The 19767-nt window shown below is 33.7% G+C and overlaps 1 protein-coding gene and 1 non-coding gene across 10 annotated transcripts; both read left to right on the forward strand.

Annotated features, from left to right (window-relative positions):
* Window positions 1-1287: 1287 nt before the first annotated feature.
* On the forward strand, window positions 1288-15429 carry LOC105223445 (heat shock 70 kDa protein 4). 9 transcript variants are annotated; one of them, XM_011201180.4, is made up of 8 exons: window positions 1416-1597; window positions 2313-2573; window positions 3595-3895; window positions 3964-4617; window positions 4697-5260; window positions 10841-10936; window positions 11610-11810; window positions 13693-15429. In XM_011201180.4, exons 2-8 carry the CDS (start codon window positions 2467-2469, stop codon window positions 14296-14298), a joined length of 2529 nt encoding a protein of 842 aa, XP_011199482.2. In that variant the 5' UTR covers window positions 1416-1597; window positions 2313-2466; the 3' UTR covers window positions 14299-15429. The 9 variants fall into 9 exon arrangements, with proteins under 9 accessions (XP_029405015.2, XP_029405014.2, XP_011199482.2 ...); XM_011201179.4 differs by having other exon boundaries at window positions 1419-1652; XM_011201178.4 differs by having other exon boundaries at window positions 1587-1720.
* Window positions 15430-17484: 2055 nt separating this feature from the next.
* Window positions 17485-17557, forward strand: Trnar-ucg (transfer RNA arginine (anticodon UCG)). Its single transcript has one exon. It is a non-coding gene; the product is annotated as a tRNA-Arg (tRNA).
* Window positions 17558-19767: the final 2210 nt, after the last annotated feature.

A 19767-nucleotide genomic window follows, 5' to 3' on the forward strand; every position in this document is an offset into this window, starting at 1 on the left:
GGTTAAAGCCTTATATTTGAAAGTTACCAGCCGTACTGTAGAAAGAAGAACGTCTGCAAGTTATAGGGCAGCTAAAAAGTCTTCTATATCAAGAAAAAATAGACTAAGACGTTTACAATTTGCTCGGGAACACATATACTGGTTAGTAAAACGATGAAAAACAATACTTTTCTCTGATGAATTAAAATTTCATTTGAAATATTCAGACGGAATGAGAAAAGTTCGACAACCAAAAAATAAGAGGTCAGATCCCCAATACTGCCAAGGCACGGTTAAGCATGGTGGAGATGGCATTATGGAATATGTATGGTTTTCCGGGCTTGGCCTTGAACCTCTTCATCGAATCAATTGGATCGATTCATATACAAGGATATCCTTGAGTACGTGATGCTTCCCCAAGCCGTGTGGATTATGCCACTTTCATGGTCATTTCAACACGACAACGACCCAAAGCACACGTTGAACCAGTGGCAAATCGGTTCGTTACTTAAAACATTAATGTCCTAAAGTGGCAAGCTCAATCGCAGCATCTCAATCTTATTGAGAATCTTTTAGCCCTGACAGACGACAGCGCTAATATGCATTAGCGTGCTTAATTTACATTTATTTGCGCATTTGACCCATGTTAATGCAAGTTTGTAATGCACAAGAATTCCGTGCATTTGGTTGATTTTACTAAATTTGAGTAGGCAACACTGCTCAAAAATGGCCGATTTTTGCTATCTATTGACAGATGTCGCACTTTTGCTATCCATTTTTCCAATATTCTTAACTTTTTTGCACACTTTTTCCGCATTACAATCAATTAATGCTATTAATTTCACTCTATTATCTTTTAACGTAGATAAAAATAAACGAATTTTTTCGTTAAATATATATTGATTTTCCAAAATTACCAAAATTTCTTTTACTAATTTATCTTATTCATTTTTATTTCACTTTTTTCTTTTTAATAAAGAAACAAATTTCACTATCAGCTGTCTAAGTGCACAAGCCTGCCGTCTGTCACCATAAAATTTCAATTCGCATTAGCGTTGCTTAAGGGGCATTAATTTTGCTCGTCTGTCAGGGCTATTTGATTTATAACAAATAGACAAAGAAGGAGTGAATGAGTGAATGAATAGGAGATGGTAATGTAATCCGTTGGTAGGAGTCCAATATATTTTGTCCAACACTGTATATCAACTTGAACATACCTACCAGACGCCATTTCGAGAATGATTATTTCATGATATCAAATGTCCATACAAAAACATTGCCAACCTCAATAGCAAAGTATTTTACAGATTGCAACCCTAGCTGGTACTTTTCTCTCATTGAACACTCTCCACAGAGTTGATTAGATAATTTTACATCAATCTGTTGTTAAAAAAATAATAATAATGACTTACCATACTATTTAGCTTAGTTAATTACTAAATGGTATGGTTAATTGTGTACAAGTAGAGGTTAAAGTTATTGGAAATTTTAGGAGGAATCTAATATAATTTAAAATCTGTAATCTTTTGGCAGCGACATCTACAGTGCTTCTATAATTTTCTAGAACGAAAATAACCTAAAGGAAATTTCCAGTATCGAACGACAATAAAAAGAGAAGGTGAAAACTAGCATTTAGTACTCAATAAAGCACGCTGAAGAAAAGTAATATCGTGGTAAATAAAATTTTCTTGAAAGAACACGTACACTTTTTAATATAGTAAAAAATCAAATTCATGAACAGGTATTTTAAATGACTATATCCACGAAAAGAAAAATATTTTTTATTTGATTTGAGAATGTGAATTGTGCAAGAAGTTAAAGATGGGCTAAAGAGCACAGATATAAATGAATGAGAAAAAATATGTACCGAACACTGTGAAGCTGTAGTTAATCAAAATTAGTACCACTGTTGATTTAATTCTTAGTATTTAGTAAACATTAATCTTCCAAAATATATGTATAAATAAACTAATGTATATCATAGAAGTGATTTAATATTACAATTTGATACAAGTACATACATATAAATGTAATAGGTTAGTAACAATTATAGTACAATGTAGTTGAAGAGTGGGGGGGAAGCTTTTAGTCCGGTGCAAACTTTTCGTTTCGTTATCCACATGTTCGGTTTGGGGCGAGTTATTAGTTCAAAGTGTTGAGTCGCGTGGTGGTGGATGAGAATTAGGCTTGTCGAAATTGGTTTGAAACTTCTGGAAAGAAAAAGTCGTAAATATTCAATCGTTTCCCTAGTTATTTTGTATTTACTTTTAAATGAAAACTTAAAGAAAATTAAAGTTTTCCTGTGATTTTTCTTCTATTGTCAAAAATTATAGAATTTGTGACTCATTGTGCTGAAAGGAAAATTAGCAGTAAATCTTTCAAAGGGACGAAAGGGCAACACGCTTTTAACGACGGTGCTGATTATACTACACTTGAATAAAAGTTATTAAAAAGTAATTGAGGTATCTGAAATAACGTATCGAAGAAATGTCTGTGATTGGAATCGATTTTGGCAATGAGTCTTGCTATGTTGCTGCCGCCAAGGCCGGTGGTATTGAAACCCTTGCTAATGACTACAGTTTACGTGCAACGCCGTAAGTATAATAATTATTTTATTGTAAAATTAAGGAACATTACATAGTGCAAAATAAATGCATGTTTTAAATTATCATTTTTGAGGTTATGGTTGTCTCTTATCGCCGCTGTACTCTGTCTACGAGGAAAAAATAATATACATAAGCCAACATACATTTGTATGTATAATTGCTTAGAAGAAAAATAAGTCAGACAATGAATGTTGTAATATTTGTATTTAAAGTAACAATATTGGTTGATTACTTTCTTAATACGGTAATATCTAAAAAAAATAATATGTACATATGTACGGAATTTTCAAATAATAACTTTTTTTATTGTTAGATAAATGTCAGGTCAAATTTTATTTTTGCAGCAGTAAATATTACTTGAGAACCGGGCTGGGATTTAGAATAGTATCCCCCAATCGTACGATTAGAGGAAGTCGTCGTTGAGTCGTCGACTTATGATTTTTGAGATATTAGCATTAATAATGAATTTTACGTTTATATTTTGATATCTGGCGAACTTCCTGTAATTACTTCAATTCTCCCTAATCTCATTTTAACTCTGAATTCGGGATCCGCTATTTTAAATTTTAGTTGACAGTCTTTGTTCGGATAAAAAATCCGGATACTTTCCGGTTACATAAACTCGACTGTTTTGGGCACGGTGAGCGTTGAGTAATTTTTGTTAGTTACACCTTAAAATATATGAGCTGGCGTGAACTTTCGCCGGATTTTTTTTCTTATAAAATAAACCTGTATGCCTTATTTTCTAATTAAATGTTATTTTATAATAACTTTTATAGCAAAAAAAAAAAATATATATATAATATTGATGTTAAAACTATTATTTTACTCTTATTTGTTTTTTAAGTGGTAGGTAAATAAATATATTGCTAACTGGGTTAAATAAGATAATGTCAATGCTTAACTATTTAAGGGAGTTACGAGATAAATGACATAAAATATATATTAATTATCGGTGTATGTATTATTTAATATAAACTATACTTTAAATCGCTTATATTTTTTTCAGTTCCTTTGTGGCTTTCGATGGAAAGAAGCGCATTATTGGCGTGGCTGCTAAAAATCAACAAGTCACAAATATGAAAAATACAGTGAGTGGTTTCAAGCGTTTGTTGGGGCGTAAATTCAACGATCCACACGTTCAACGAGAACTTAACAGCATTCCAACGAAAGTGGATCAACGTACTGATGGCAGCATTGGCTACAAAGTTAACTACTTGGATCAGGAACAGTACTTTTCCCCCGAACAACTGACAGCAATGTTATTCACTAAATTGAAGGAAACATCGACAACTGCTCTGCAAGCACAGGTATGTTTTGGTTCTCTTTTATATAAAGTCTTCAATTTCATTTTCGTGGATTTATTAATTGAAATTAGGTTAATGACTGTGTAATCGCTTGCCCAGCATACTTCACTAACTCGGAACGTAAAGCATTGTTAGACGCTGCTCAAATTGCAGGTCTAAATGTTTTGCGCCTTATGAACGAAACGACAGCAACTGCGCTGTCATATGGTTTTTATAAGCAAGATTTGCCTGACGAAAGTAAACCACGCAATGTTGTATTCGTCGATTGTGGCAATTCTTCACTTCAAGTAAGTGTGTGCGCCTTTACTAAAGGTAAATTGAAAATGCTTGCAAGTGCATGGGATCAGATTGGCGGACGCGACTTTGACAATGTGTTGGCAGAACATTTTGCCAAAGAGTTTTACGATCGTTATAAGCTGAATGCCAAGACAAATCCTCGTGCTTATCTACGTTTGCTTACTGAAATTGAGAAATTGAAGAAGCAAATGTCTGCGAACAGTACAAAATTGCCTATAAACATAGAATGTTTTATGGATGATGTTGATGTTTCTTCGTCAATGCAACGTTCCCAGATGGAGGATTTAAGTTCTCATTTGTTTAAACGAGTAGAGATGACGTTTATTAAATTATTACAAGATTCCAAGCTGTCGCTGGATGACATACACTCAGTTGAAGTTGTCGGTGGTACTACTCGTATCCCGGCCATAAAGCAACTTATTGAACAGGTAATAATAAAAGCTCATATGAAGCTTATAATTTTTTGATATTCAAAAGTTACTTATTAATACATTAATCAATGTTTAGGTATTCGGAAAACCTGCTAGTACCACATTGAATCAAGATGAGTCGGTTTCACGCGGTGCCGCATTGCAATGTGCAATCATGTCACCAGCAGTTCGAGTCCGCGAATTTGGTGTAACTGATATCCAAAATTACGCTGTTAAAGTGAGTTGGGATGGTGAGGGTTCTCAAGCCGGCGGCGAAATCGAAGTATTCCCAGCTTTTCATTCCGCTCCGTTTAGTCGCTTACTAACATTGAACCGAAAAGAACCCTTCTCAATGACTGTGCAATATGCACAATCTATACCCTTCCCAGATCCAGTTATAGGAAAATGGTTTATTAAAGATGTTAAACCAAATGAACGTGGAGAGCATCAGGAAGTTAAAGTGAAAGTCCGCATCAATCACCACGGTCTGGTATTAATATCTAGTGCTTCTCTTGTTGACAAGAAAGAAGAAGAAACTGCCAATGCTGGAGTTGCTGCCGGGGAGCAAAATTTAGCAGCTAGCAGTGAAGAAAAAGGAAATGCTGGCGATCAACAACAGCAAACTGGTAACGGTGGTGAACCTATGGATGTACAGCAAGAGGTGAGTTCAAGTGTTGTAAAATAAGAAGCATTGTTTATTTGAATATAATTATTTGTTATTCATTTGAATACATGGAATAGGATATGCATTTCCTTACTTACCGAGTTTTTGTATTTAACTGTAATTTTGTTGTGCTTTTAACGATAAAAACCACCACCATGTCTGTATGAGTAGTTTCCTTGTAGGTTGTTGCAATTCAATATTTCAATCAAAATCAATCAAAAAAATTGAATATTTTTTAACAAGCATAGCTCTAAAATAACCATTGACGAAAAAACTATTACGCGCCAAGAATAGCTAATCATAAAATATTTACAGTAGGGGTATGTATGTTATGTAAGCGGGGAGACTTGAATATCTTTAATATGATGCCTTCATTGATTGCTTAGAATCCTTGTTAAATACATGGTGGCGCACAAATCGTGCTTAAAAAACAAACCGTAATAATTTTTTCTAATGAATGCATTCCATTTAAAATTACCTAATAAAAAAAATTATGGTGCAGTCAGGTCAGGCCCAGCGGAAAGTGCAGTTTCTTCATATTAATTTGTTTTCAAATTTTCTTTGGAGCTCTGCAATAATCAGTCTGGCTATGTGTGCAGTTGTTCCATCTTGCTGAAACCAAATGCTATTGAAAGGGTTACTTCTTCGACGCAGTTCTCATTCAACATCTTTACATAACGGTGCCTATTGACATTTACTGTTACACCGTTTTCTTCAAAGAAGTATAGCGCGACAATACACCTTGATAACACTGCCCATCACACAGGGACTCATTCTGTCTCGGATTATTTCTGGATTTAATTCACTCCATATTCGGTAATATTGCTATCGTTTTTTTTGGCAAAATTCCATGAGAATAGGCAAATGTAGAGTGGTTCACTGGCTTGTTATTTGAACTTTGTACGGAAACAGATTTAGGTAAAGTCTGTTGTAAAGACCGTCTGCATATTTCAAGTTGCGCCTAAGAGTTACGAGTTTGGATTTGCCTGAATTGACTATGCAACAGCCGCGATTGTTACTTGAATACGAATGTACGGACCTCGATTGTACGGTCTTTTTGCAATACTTCCAGATTCGGCAAACATGTCTACCAACCTCATAATGGTTCATCTAATCGGGATAGTGTCTTTTCGTTATCCCAAACATTCATTTCTTAAAAATAACCTGCCAAATAAAAAAGTGAAGTCAATTAAAGCAAAAAGTTATTACGTTTTTTTTTGTAGCACGGTTCGTGCGTCTTCCTGTATTTGAAGTTCTCTGGATAGTTTTATCAACAATTTTTTTTTTATTCAAACACTCGAATTATGTTCTAATCTCTGTATATATACATATATATATATGTATGTTTTCCGGAAAGTAATAGGACTGATTTTCTTCCACCGCGACTGAACTTCGCGCACCGACTGGATTCGGTAGAGGGCACTCCTAGCTAATGAACGAGCGGCTGGTCAGTTGTCTCCGAACATCTCGAGAGTCAGAACAAACATTTTTACGCGACGAAAATCCAGAGGTACGCTATTAAATTCTGTGTGATACTCGGTAAATCTGCGACATAGACATTTGATTTGATAAAGAAGGCTTACCCAGATGTTGCTTTAGAAGAAGTGGTGTGTTTCGGTGGAAACAGTCCTTTTTGGAGGGCCGGGAAGAAGCGCTGATGAAGACCGTGCTGGGAGACTTGCCACAAACACCGACAATGTGACTCGTGTGCGCAAAGTTTTGAACTCAGACCGTTGACTAAGTATTCGTTTAATTGCCCAGATGTTAAATTTATCAAACTCTGTAGTTCATGACATTGTAACGGAGCACTTTAACATGCGCAAGGTCTGCGCGAAGATGGTCCCAGAAGCCCTCACTGACGATCAGAACGTGCGGCGAGTGGAAGTGTACCAAGAAAATTTGAATAAGTGTGAAAGTGACCTCCAATATTTAAATAATGATGTGCTGATTGAAGATGTGACTCCCTCGGACTTTTTTTTTTTGTTTCCTTGCTTGAAAAGGCCTCGGCTCTCAAGGATATTCCGGAGAATGCCTTCCGTGACGCCTTCAATGCTTGGAAATCGCTCTGGTAGCGTTGCATCGACGCAAAAGGAGCCTATTTTGAAAATTTTAAAAGAACTGTATCGATTGGTTCAATACATTTTTTTTAAATCAACTTATTCCTATTACTTTCCAGACAAACCCTGTATACATTTCCCACTCGTTGGTATCTGTAAATAAAGCAAGCAAGTACGTAAATATTTCCCGTTGATACATACATACATATTTAGATAAAATAATTATTGTCGAATATGAAGGCGATATTTAAAATAAAGGCACAAATATTGATTAGTGCAGAAGTAATTATATATTTATGAGTTTATTTACGATTTTTTTATTCTCTCTTTGTTGTAGATTTTTTAGTAGTAATTTGCCTAGAACGTACATTCGCGCATGCATTTATTTTAGATATACTATACATACAGTTATGGACAGAGATTTAGCGCACTTGCATTCATAATTAGAAATATTGCTGTTACTACAAGAGAGCGATTTTTCCATAAATTTGTTATTAGGAGATCAATACTGCTTCTCACGCCTCTTTAAATGTGTGGAAAAATAACCGTTATCATTTCCATTCAGATGTTACTAATATGTTTTTGTTAAATTTCGTCATAAATTCATTGGACAATGATTTAGCGCACTTATAGTTTTCGATCATTAGTTGTGTATGATTTAACAAATAACCGCTCTCAGTTGTGTAGTTGTAATTAATACATGGTTAATTTTATTACAAATTTTAATTAAACGGCAAAAGAAAAATACTGTTAATTTGAAAAAAAGACAAATTATTTGGGACCTTTACAAAAACGGTACAAACCAAGTAAATATAGCTTAAATAGTGAAATGTTCCAGAAAAATTGTACTCAATTAACATTACATGAAAATGTTAAGAATGACACCAATCTGTTATCTCAAAATATAATTTGTAAAGTGCGACCTCGCAAAACAACCCAACGCGATTGTTAGAGAATGTAAAGCTGATCCTTTCAAATCCTCACAAGCAATAATGGTCGAAATCAATACAGAATTGGGCTTAAACGTGTCAAGTAGACTAGTGCGGGTACGTTTAAATGAAAATAATTTCTTTAGGCGTGTGAGCATAAAGAAACCAATATTGTCGAAAAAGAAAATTAAAGTACGTTGACCATTTGCTCATAGTCACAGATCAAAAGATTTAAATTTTTGGAAAATGATACTTTTTATGGATGAAATTGAAATAAACCACATTGGTCTTGATGGAAAAACATTTATGCACGATAACGATCCCTAGCATTTTGGAAAAATTGGCTTACGCAAAAAAAGTTCGACTTGTTGATTGGCCAGCGCAAAATCCAGATCTAAACCCGATCCAAACTTGTGGAATGAAGTCAAAGGAAAAATTGGGTAAATAAAATTTTCAAATTGCAACGATCTTAGGGCAGGAGTAGAGGAAGCATGGAGCTAAATACTTGTCCAAGTCAAATATTGACTTAATAATCGAACTGAACCAAATATTGTATATTTATTAAAAGAAACTAAGTATTTTCAATTATTTTACTTGTTAGTGAAGTAATAAATAGTTTTTGTACAATAAAACGCTTTTACTTTCTTTTCCTGTAACGTTATGAAGTATTGTATTTCACAATAAGAAAGTGCGTTAAATCTCTATCCATAGCTGTATGTATGAGGTCTGTTAAAAAAATAAGGCAAATTTCGCGGGCTACATTCAATTATCGTTTTTTATTTATTTTGTTGTTTTCTTACACGGGTCTCGAACATATCACACACTAACAAAAGAGCCAAAACTAAAAATCTTTCAAAATCAATTTTATTAATATGTCAATTCATAGTACACGTATCTACATACCCAAAAAATTTTATTGACACCATTAGGTCGACTTTTGTGTTAATTGCGGCGTTCGTGTCCCTTGTATAGTATCAACTGAAGAGTACTATTAGTACATAGTTGTGCCGCTATTGCTGAAGTAAATGAAGTGTACATACTAATATAACAAAATAAAAAGATCGTTAAAATGTTATGTTATATTTTGAACAGACCTGGTTTTTTTTAATAATTTTAACAAAATGAAAAATACTATGGACATTATTTTCCGCTTAGTTTTTGTTAATAGAAATAAACATTCAAGTTTTATTTTTTAATAATGCTATAGGTGCCTGTACCTCAATTTATTTAAGGCAAACATTTTTTTAAGTTAAAATAAAAACTGCAAAAACACAAATATACATATGTACTATATGTATACATTAAGTCGAATAGTTTGCTGTAACACTAGTTGACAAGGGAGGCGAGACAACCTAGTCGAAATTTTTTCGACGACAATTCAATTTGTGCAATGTGCACCACCAATAAAATATTTTTCTTTTTTCATTTGGTTTGTTTTAACCACCAAGAAGGCAGATATACCGTCCAGCATGCATGAGTCATGACTAATCATCTCTCTGCTTGCATGAACTCCACTCATTTAACACCCCTCTTCCTATGGTCCGACCCGTTCGAAACAGCATGTTTTCTGGGCCTACCGTTAGATGGCTTTGATGACGACCAACTCGAATCTTGCCACCTAAGCTGGGATTAGATAACATTGAACAACAACAACATATACATATCTGAATTTTTTTCAGAACATTGAAAAGGAAAATTATTTATAATTAAAGTATTCGAAGTTTATTAAACGCGACAAATTAAAAATACTTACAAATATTAACAGTAATCCCAAAAAAATTGTTGCATTTCATAATTGTACATGCAACACATGAAAATTAGTTGCACAGAAATAGGCAACAAAACCATCTATGCTAAGTAAAATGTCATTGCTAGCTAAAATGTAAAATTAAGTTAAATAATTTGATTTTATTTCTGGATTTTTATTTTTTTTTATTTTATTGTTATAGTAGAAAGAGATATTACGTGAAATTGTTGAACAATCAATTTGACTGTAATACATCACTGTTAAAATAAAAAAGCCCAATGTGCCACGAAAACATCAGAATGGTTTTACAAATACGTGGATATATTTCGCATATTTTTATGTTTGAAAATGCAAATTTTCAAATGCGCAGTTTCGTGCAAGGGCATCAGTTATTTGGCATACAATTAATAGACAGGCGAATATATTTTAGTTAATGTGCATTTCAATTGTTTTAATTTATATTAATGTTTTAGATTTTTTTTTTAAATAGATTCAAGAATTTTTAACCCATAGTTGTATCACAAAAGAAAACAAAATATTTATTCCTGTAAATTATGGTGTTTTCTTTTTGAAGGAAAGTAATTGACAACGTATGTATAATATATGTATATATTTAGCAGCATTACCATTTGTTTTTCATTTCCTCCTTGCACTTATTCATGAGTTTATTGCAACTGTCCTTTAACCATCTGCCTGTTTTTTATTACTTCTTTCGCTTAAACTGTTTTGTTTGGTCCCAGACAGACTATCCCAAGTCTAGTGAGTTGGTGAAGTTATTACATCAGTATACAATTGACTCATTCAATTTTGATTGATTTGTTTGTTGTTTTATATAATTGCGTAGGCATGTTATGAAAATGAGGAAGATAATAATACATCAACAGCCTCATCACCTGGAGGACAAGGGTGGGCTCAGCGGGTCAAAGGCTGGTTTAGTTCGGTACGTTTTCTAGCAATTACCAAAGTAAATATTAAAATAATTAAAAAAGTTCATGAGTCTTCTAAAATTGTATTTATTAACATTGATCGATTATTAAAAATCAAAAAACATCTAATATGAATTTAACTACATATATATATGTACCTGTTGAATTGAGAAAGAAGACCGCTCACAAGCCATGCCTACACCCTGTGTGCCCCAAATATCAGTAGTATTGCATTTCACACAATGAATTTAAACCAAACTACCATATATATGTACTTTAACATTTATCTATATAATTTTCTTTTAAAACCATCATACTACTCAATTTATAATTCTATTTAAAACCGATATACATTTGCGTACTTGTATGCAAAGTTACGTGTTAGTTTAAATTGATTTGAATTAGTACCTGTTTTTATCTATATTAATTAAAATTTTATAAAATAAAGATTTATAACACAACTTTATTGTTATTTAACTTGAAATAACGACAGGGTTTTGCTTACTGATTACTAAGACAATTTTGACGTTTAAAATTTCTATAGGCTGTTGCTGTATGAGCTGTTTCCTTCCTTTGCATTCATTTACATGAGCATATCTTCTTTTTAAATTATGAATATAATTATATTTTTAGAATACAACTGTATTCTCGGCAAGTCATAAATGTGGATTGTTCTGTTATTTTCAGGGCTCTGACAAGAAAAAGAAGAGCACTAAATTAATAGAGCTTCCAATGGAAGTGAAGACTCATGGTTTCTCATCACCAGACTTGCAGAACTTGGTACAACAAGAGGCTAAAATGATTGCAAATGACGCCCGGGAGACCCAACGCGTTGATGCTAGGAATGCCCTTGAGGAATATGTGTACGACATGCGTAACAAACTTCAGGTAAGCATTTACTATTAACGATGTTGTAAATTACAACTGGTTTTGACATTTGATGCGGTTTTGCTATGTTTTTATGATACATACTTACATTGTTAATTATATTAATTTCAAAAAGGAGTGATGTCTTACATAGTGACCGTTTAAAATGTTCAATTAAATTCTTGTCACGAAGTAAAACTAAAGGGCAAAGTTCAAGAACCGAATTTTTATACTAATGCAACTAGCAAGAATCAAAGCTAGGGAAATATCTTAAGTTGTAGTTGTTTGCGTTATATATATATATATATATATAGCTATATCCGGGTTTCCAACCAATAGGAAAGAAAAAAATGGGAAAAAGTTGGCCTTGACAACATCTGGTTCCAACAAGTCGAGGCTACGTGCCACACAGTACCGTAACCACCGAATTATTGCGAGATAAATTTAGAGATTCGATTATTTCAAGAAATTGTGAGATTTAATAACCTCCAAGATGTTTTAATTAGACACTATTAGACTACTTCTTGTAATAAAGCAGACTTTCTTCAAGCTTTAGAAGTCAACATTGAACGTACTATTCATTATGTACGACTTGATTTAGTGGAAAAAGGAAATAAAAAGCATGTGAACTTCCTTAACAATCCATCATGTGGAATAAAGTCACTCGGATGTTATATTTTTTTTTATATAGGGGCTAGATCAAGTAGTCGCCCAATTTTATCCATTTTAGGTACAAAGATATACTGTTAATCCGAAAAACACGCTCTCTTATTTTATATATGCAGTATAAAAATACCTGGAAGTTCGAAAAGCGTTGTGTTAGGTGTATGATACATAGACATACCATTGTCAGGAAAGGATTATTCCTGAATTTTAGTTATATTGGTTTGTCAAAAAAGTCTTGCGGTATTTTTATTGAATCAATTCGTGTGGCACCCATACCTCGAGTTTCTTAGTGACTCCAAGCTTCTTCAAATGGTTTATAACGGTTTGATGACTACTATGCCGGTCTCTTTCGACCAATTCAGCGATTTTATCGCAATTTTCGACGACAGGCCTTCCGGAGCGTGGCGCATCTTCGACCACCTGTACACGAGAACGAAAACGTTGAAACCATCGTTGTGCGGTGGAAATGGAAACTGTATCGGGTCCATAAACTGCACAAATTTTATTGGCGGCTTGAGATGCATTTTTGCCTTTATCGTAGTAGTACTGTAAAATATGCCGTATTTTCTCTTTATTTTGCTCCATGCTTGCGACGCTATAACTCACGAACGACTTAAAAGAAACGACAAATCAAACACGTGTTCCAAAAAGGTATAGCATGACCCGATGCGACGAATAAAACTAGAACTACGCGCTTACAACGCCAACCAGCGAAAATACCGCAAGACTTTTTTGACAACTAATATATCTCACATATTAACCAAATATTCGAAACTTAAGGATTTGAACAGTTTTTTGTTGGATTTGGTCATAAGGAGGCTTACTCTAACGGTATTATACATGTAAGGTTGTATTCCGTTGGATTAATTGCGTCTTGATTTGTACACGGGAAAGGTGTGTATCAAATTTGTGTTATATAATGAGGAGAATGTCACTTACCAAATTTAGTTGAACTCGATCAGGCGGGTCCGGAGATATGTGGTTTCACCTAAAATTGGGCGGTCCACGCCCATTCTCCAGTTTTTACACAGGCTCTTAATAAGCCTTCTCTTACCATCTCGTATGTAAAATTTGCTGTCTCTCGACAACCACACAGACACGCATTTTCCAAAAGGCCATCTTACTTCGACAATCAAATCCTTTCTCATGGACTTTAGCTAAAATAATAATACAACATTTGTATATATTAATACTTGTATATTTGTAAATATTAATCTTAAACAATGATTTCTTTCAGGGAGGTCCACTTGAACGTTATGTTTTGGAAGCAGACCGTGAAGCCATTTGCTCTCAACTTAATGATCTCGAAAACTGGTTGTATGAGGAGGGAGAAGATTGCGATCGTGATACGTATGTTAATAAATTGAAAGGACTTCATACCCAAACAGATCCTATCAAAGAACGCGCTAATGATTACGAGAATGCTCCAACCGCTTTTGACGAACTTAACCATAGCATCCAAGTAGCGCGCGCTTCTATAAATGAGTTCAAAAAGGGCGCTCCTAAATATGATCACCTCACAGAGGCCGAATTTTTGAACATCTCTGAGGCAGCTGATAAAGCGCAGAAGTGGCTAGACAGTAATATGGCAAAATTTACACAAACGCCACGCATGCATGACAGTCCTGTCAAAGTTGCCGATATACGCCATGAAGTGCAGACGCTGAATGCTTGCGTCAACTCGGTTATTAATCGTCCTAAACCAAAACCAGCTGCGAAACCAGCGCCTGCGAAAGACGCCAATGCAGCGGGAGCGGGCGAGCAGAATGGTGAGAATGCAGAGAAAGAAAACGATAAAACAGCACATAATCCAATGGATGATGCTACCATGGATGTGGAATAAATAAATCAAGAACTAGTTGCTTTTGTGGTGGGGGTGTTTATAGAATGTAAGTCGTCCTGCCTATACGTTAGGAAGCCAGAAAATATAGAACAAACATGAGCTTTTTTCTGCTTTGAAATAACAAAATGCGTATGATATCTGTGTTTAGGCGAGCATCGAATTAAAAGTGAAGTGAGAATGAGAAGAAGAGGGATATATCTTCGTAATATTGCAGTTGGGAGCGATAATAGGTACCAATATAACCACTGAAAACAGTCAGTAAATATTGAGATAAAAATAGAAAACAAACGCCGTGTGAATTCTGTTATTACTTACATACAAACTCAATTAAAAGAAATTCAATATTTACAATAAAAATAATGATTTTAATTTTTACTAATTTAATAAAATATTGACCAAATAACATATAACCGAAAATAAATCAATTCCTAAATATCAGGTGCAAAACAGATTACAATCATTGCTTTGGCTAAAAACCTTTAAACTTTGGTTCACAAAAATGCTTTCAACTTATTATTTTGTCTATTGAAATTGGAGTAAATATATTTTTTCACATGAATATTGTATAAGCAAAATAATCACTGAGTCCTCATAAAAATGTTTTCTCTTAATACAAATTTACAATCAGCTCGAATGGGAAAATTTTATATTCGTAGAAATACCGAGGATTCAGAGACAGCTAATATTGTATCAACTTTATGTTGATGAATTTCAGAATTTGCAAAATTCTTGGCATTTTTAGGATGTAATTTAAACTTATCAGATACCATTTAATTTTATTAACTATTTTATTTATATTACCAAATGGACCGCCATTGGAGATGCAATGCACCATACGATGATGACATTTCTGTTGCTTTACTTTTAAGCTTATGAACAATTAGGTATGAAGAAGTGACAGCTATAAACTATAAACATACATACGTATTATCACATTGCAAAGCGCATTCACGTAATAATTAAGGTTATGTATGTATGTACAATGTAATTGAATTAATTGCTGCGGTATTAATTTCTAGAATTTAGCAGATTTTTCAAATAATAAAATTTACAGTTTGGACTAAATTGAATTTATAAAGGAATACACCTAATCTAATAAACTAAAACGAAATAAACAACACTCAACAACAATTGCTGGTTGCATTTGGTCATTTATTCTATAGAGGGTAAAAGAAATTAGATTATTATGTGACTCGAAATTTCAGTTCAATACTTGATGTATGTATATACATATGTATATGTACATAGCGTTACAAATATGTGGGTTGTGTTAAAAAATAAATAGGTTTCTAAATATAATTTATTTACTTTGAATACTGTTTAACAGTTCTGTTCAATAGACGTCGAAATAATATGGAACATATTAGTTTTTCATCGTATCCTTTTACATTAAAATGATAAATGAAGATAGTAAAACAGAATTTATCACTCTAGTATTTGTGGCAAGTAGTAGCACACATAAATGTACATATCGCTCACTTGCTGCAAGACCGGCATAAATCAAAAAACGTGATTTTGGAGTTAATGCTGCAAAATTGTTCGTTATATCATACTTCATGTTGAGTGAAAAATTCATATGAATACCTCTTATATGCTCCGCTTGAGAAGAGGTGTAAGGTTGGAGTCACCGTGTAAGGTTATAGTCAGTTGAAAACTTTAAACGCGTTTTCTGGAAAATCGATTTTTTTGACTTATGCCGGTCTTGCAGCAAATGAGCGATATGTACATACATATATCGAATATGGTGATCTTCATGCCTATGAATATTGGTAAACTTGTGGGGTATTCTAATGAAAGATGAGAGATTACTTTAAGATGATTTTAAAACTGAAAAATAATTTGAGGGGTCCCATTTTTAATGATATGACTTTGCTTTTTTGTTTTACATTCTTTTCGTTCAAAAAGCACATTTTTGCTTTTCGTGATCAATTCGAGGAAACCTGTTTTTATTTTATGCAAATTAATAAATTTTACTCATTTGCCATCACTGACACCTACAATTCGGTTAGGTTTGTTCGATATTCTTGTGTCACGTCGTGCCCTGAAATAAGAAGTATTAATGCTTAGTATAAGAAACATTTTGAGCAGCTTTCCAACTAAACATCCTAAAGGTCCCAAAACGGCTATTAAAAATACTGCAATAATTAAATACGAGTTGCACATTTCTAAAGAGATAGTCTGATCTTTATGGAGATGACAAGCCAGAATGAGGGAAGAATGATGCGGCATCTAAAAGTGGGGAAAAAGCTATTGTTTCGCTCTTAGGGAAGAAAAATGTTTTTTAGGAATAAATATGGGACTTACTTCAGAGATCTGGCATCAAGTGCAACAGTACTGTAATCAAACCACTACTTTCAAAAACACACATTGAAAAAGGTTGCATTGACGGTAGGAATACATCAATCGTGATTGGAGCAATGTATTATTTATTAAGGACAAAAATTTATTCAATGGCGTGTTAAGCACCTCCAAAAGGTGCATGTTTAAGGGTGCTTTCATTTTTTGTTTTGAGGTGCTTCACGGAAAACCTGAACGCCAGCACAATGATGAAATAGTACAAAAAATGGATATGTAATGCTTTCCGGCAAAAATAACCATTAGTGGATACTGCGGGAAGAAAATGATTCGGAACATTGGAAACAAAAACTATATTGTTACTTTAGATTGGCCATAACAGCCATCAGATCCCAATTCAAAAGAGAATATTTGGGCTTTAATGAAAGCAAAAACATCAAGAAAACATTCAACCTCAACAAAAGATTTGAATCGGCTACTACAACATACCTAGAAGTCGCTTCCTTTGGAATATGCGGAAAATTTTGTTGCAAGTTACCATCAAAGATGTCAACCTATAACATACAACGCGGGAGATTCGAAAATATTTAACTGTAACAAAACAATGTATTTTCTATAATTACAAAATTTTTTTAAAACCATATTTACACTTTGAAAAATAAAAACGTTATTTTTTTAATAGATTCTATTTGCCTCTTTTGCCTTTTTTTAATAGTGGTAATGTAATAACAACAGATAAAGCAAATTATGATATGTATGTTCTCTGATAATAATACGTCAAAAGCTTTTTTGTCATTCTTTATTTATAATCTGGCAGCCTATTTAGAAAAAGTTATCGATAAATAAACTGTATTGAAGTTATATGTAACCTTGTGCAATAAATAAAATGTAGACCGTGTGGCCTAATGGATAAGGCGTCGGACTTCGGATCCGAAGATTGCAGGTTCGAGTCCTGTCACGGTCGCAAATACAACATTTTTTTTCTATTATTTTTATTTCCTGAATTATATTATTATATGTATTACATACATATATTTATTTTGCCAGTTTCGCTCAACGTACTGTGGATTGATTTAATAAAAGTGTTAGTCTTAAAATATCAAAAAACCTGGTAGCAGTTACACGGTCAGAACTCCCAAGTCAAGTGAAGACTGCACTTGAGGGAATAAGGAAAAATGTGCAATTTCTGGAAGGAAATTTGGCATCCATCACTATGGACAAGATTCTTAAAGCAAGAATTGTTCAGAAGTGGAGCTAAGGCAATTAAAAGCGAACAATTTGTATTAAAAGAGACATAATGCATGTCTATACTTTAACTAACATTAAAAAGCTTTCATTTGTATACATTTGTTATTTTTTGCGGAAAATTAGGTGTGACAGTTTTGAAGGCACATACAGTATATAAATTATTGAAGAGATCGCCACTAGTCTCTCAGTTTTTCAGATGTCTAACTGAAAATTTGGATACGTTCTTTTCTCCCCAAAAAGCAAATCAATATAGAATATAGCTGCTATATGAACTTATTGATCGCAATCAAGGCATCGTATGGAAAAATTTTGTATTTGAAAACGAAATTCGACTTAAACTGTTGTCCTAGACAATGCTACACTCTCTGAATCTTCTCTTCAAATGGAAAGCAAAATATTTGAAACCCAAAAGAAACACAACATCAAACAATGTTTGTCTTGTTAATTAAATTATTAAATATACTCGAAAAATGAATATGTGCAAGCGATAACTTGAATAAAAATTTAATTATCCTAATAAAACTTGGTATATTTAAATGATCAAGATCAAGAAGTTTAAATCCGGGTGAATGAGTCTCTGCACGTTCGAGTGAAAATTGTGAAGTCTCAATGAAATAGAGACATTAAATTTTATTTCCGAGATGGATAAGAAAGCTACATACGACCCGTTGTAAATATTGGAGAATAGGCGTGGCACCGTCCACTTTTAGGTAAAATCACATATCTAAGGACTTGGTCGAACAATTTCAACCGATCTCAGCATGTAACATTCTTATACCATGTCACAGCGCCAAAAAAAAAATGGGCGAAATCGGACTATATAAATCAAGAAGCTGTTAATATAACGAGATAAAACTTTGTACAAATAATTCCTTTAAAGTATGCCACCTTATGACCAAAAATTGTTCAAATATAAGCAAATCATGGATCTTTGAGTATGATCACAAGTAATCCCGATGAAAAGCAAGGATTTTGAGACGACAGAGAGAATCCAAGCAACATGCACCTCGGCTCTCAAGACTATTCCGGAGAATGCCTTCCGTGACACCTTCAACGCTCTGGTAGCGCTACGTCGAGGCAGAAGGAGATTGTTTTGAAAGTTTTTAAAGAATTGTAACGATTGGTTCAATAAATTAGTTTAAATCGACTCCGTCCTAATACTTTCCGGACAAACCCTGTAATAGTTGTCAAAATTTTACATGGCCCTTAAGCCCGGTAAAATTCTGACATTCGGATTCACCTCCATAAACGTACACATTTTATCTGTCAGAATTTTAATTTCCCTACCGTTTGGCACATAATCTAACCAAAGAATGAGAAGAATAGAGAAGACGCAAATGTTAAATCCAATCTTTTTGAGTACTAGTTTGTAGATTTCACATTAGCAAACATCGAAAACACAACTTAGGAAGTAAGGGCTAAGTTCTGCTTCATGGTTTAGCCATCTCGCGTGGGCGGGGTTATCATCCAATTTTATGGCACTTTATAGGTTTCCGGTTAATGGCGATTTGTGGGCGTGGCAGAGGCTCGATTACGCCCAACTACGAACTCGAACTTTCTTTTGTACTAAGAAACCTGCACACAAAGTTTCATTATCTGAATTTTTACTCAAGTTGCAGGCTGCACGGACGGACGGACGAACAGACAGACAGTCAACCGGATTTCAACGTTTCTCGTCACCCTGATCATTTATATACATATATATATATATATGTATATAACCCTATAACTATCACGATTAGTTTTAGGGGGTACATAAACCGTTAGGTGAACAAAACTATAATACTTTGCAGCAACTGGTTGCAAGAGTATAAAAATGACACATAGTTGAATTAGAAAAGTCTGAAGTAAATACATACATATGTATATAAGTATACCTGAATATTTAAATATTTTTATATTAACAATAGCTACGGGTGAAAACCT

This window comes from Bactrocera dorsalis, chromosome 5 (assembly GCF_023373825.1).
Source record: "Bactrocera dorsalis isolate Fly_Bdor chromosome 5, ASM2337382v1, whole genome shotgun sequence".
Taxonomy (NCBI): domain Eukaryota; kingdom Metazoa; phylum Arthropoda; class Insecta; order Diptera; family Tephritidae; genus Bactrocera; species Bactrocera dorsalis.

Coding starts and splice junctions, on each gene's coding strand:
- LOC105223445 (XM_011201180.4), top strand. CDS start 2,467: ATGTCTGTGATTGGAATCGATTTTGGCAATGAGTCTTGCTATGTTGCT. Junction 4,618..4,696: donor TAAAGCAACTTATTGAACAG/GTAATAATAAAA, acceptor ATCAATGTTTAG/GTATTCGGAAAACCTGCTAG. Junction 11,811..13,692: donor ACATGCGTAACAAACTTCAG/GTAAGCATTTAC, acceptor GATTTCTTTCAG/GGAGGTCCACTTGAACGTTA.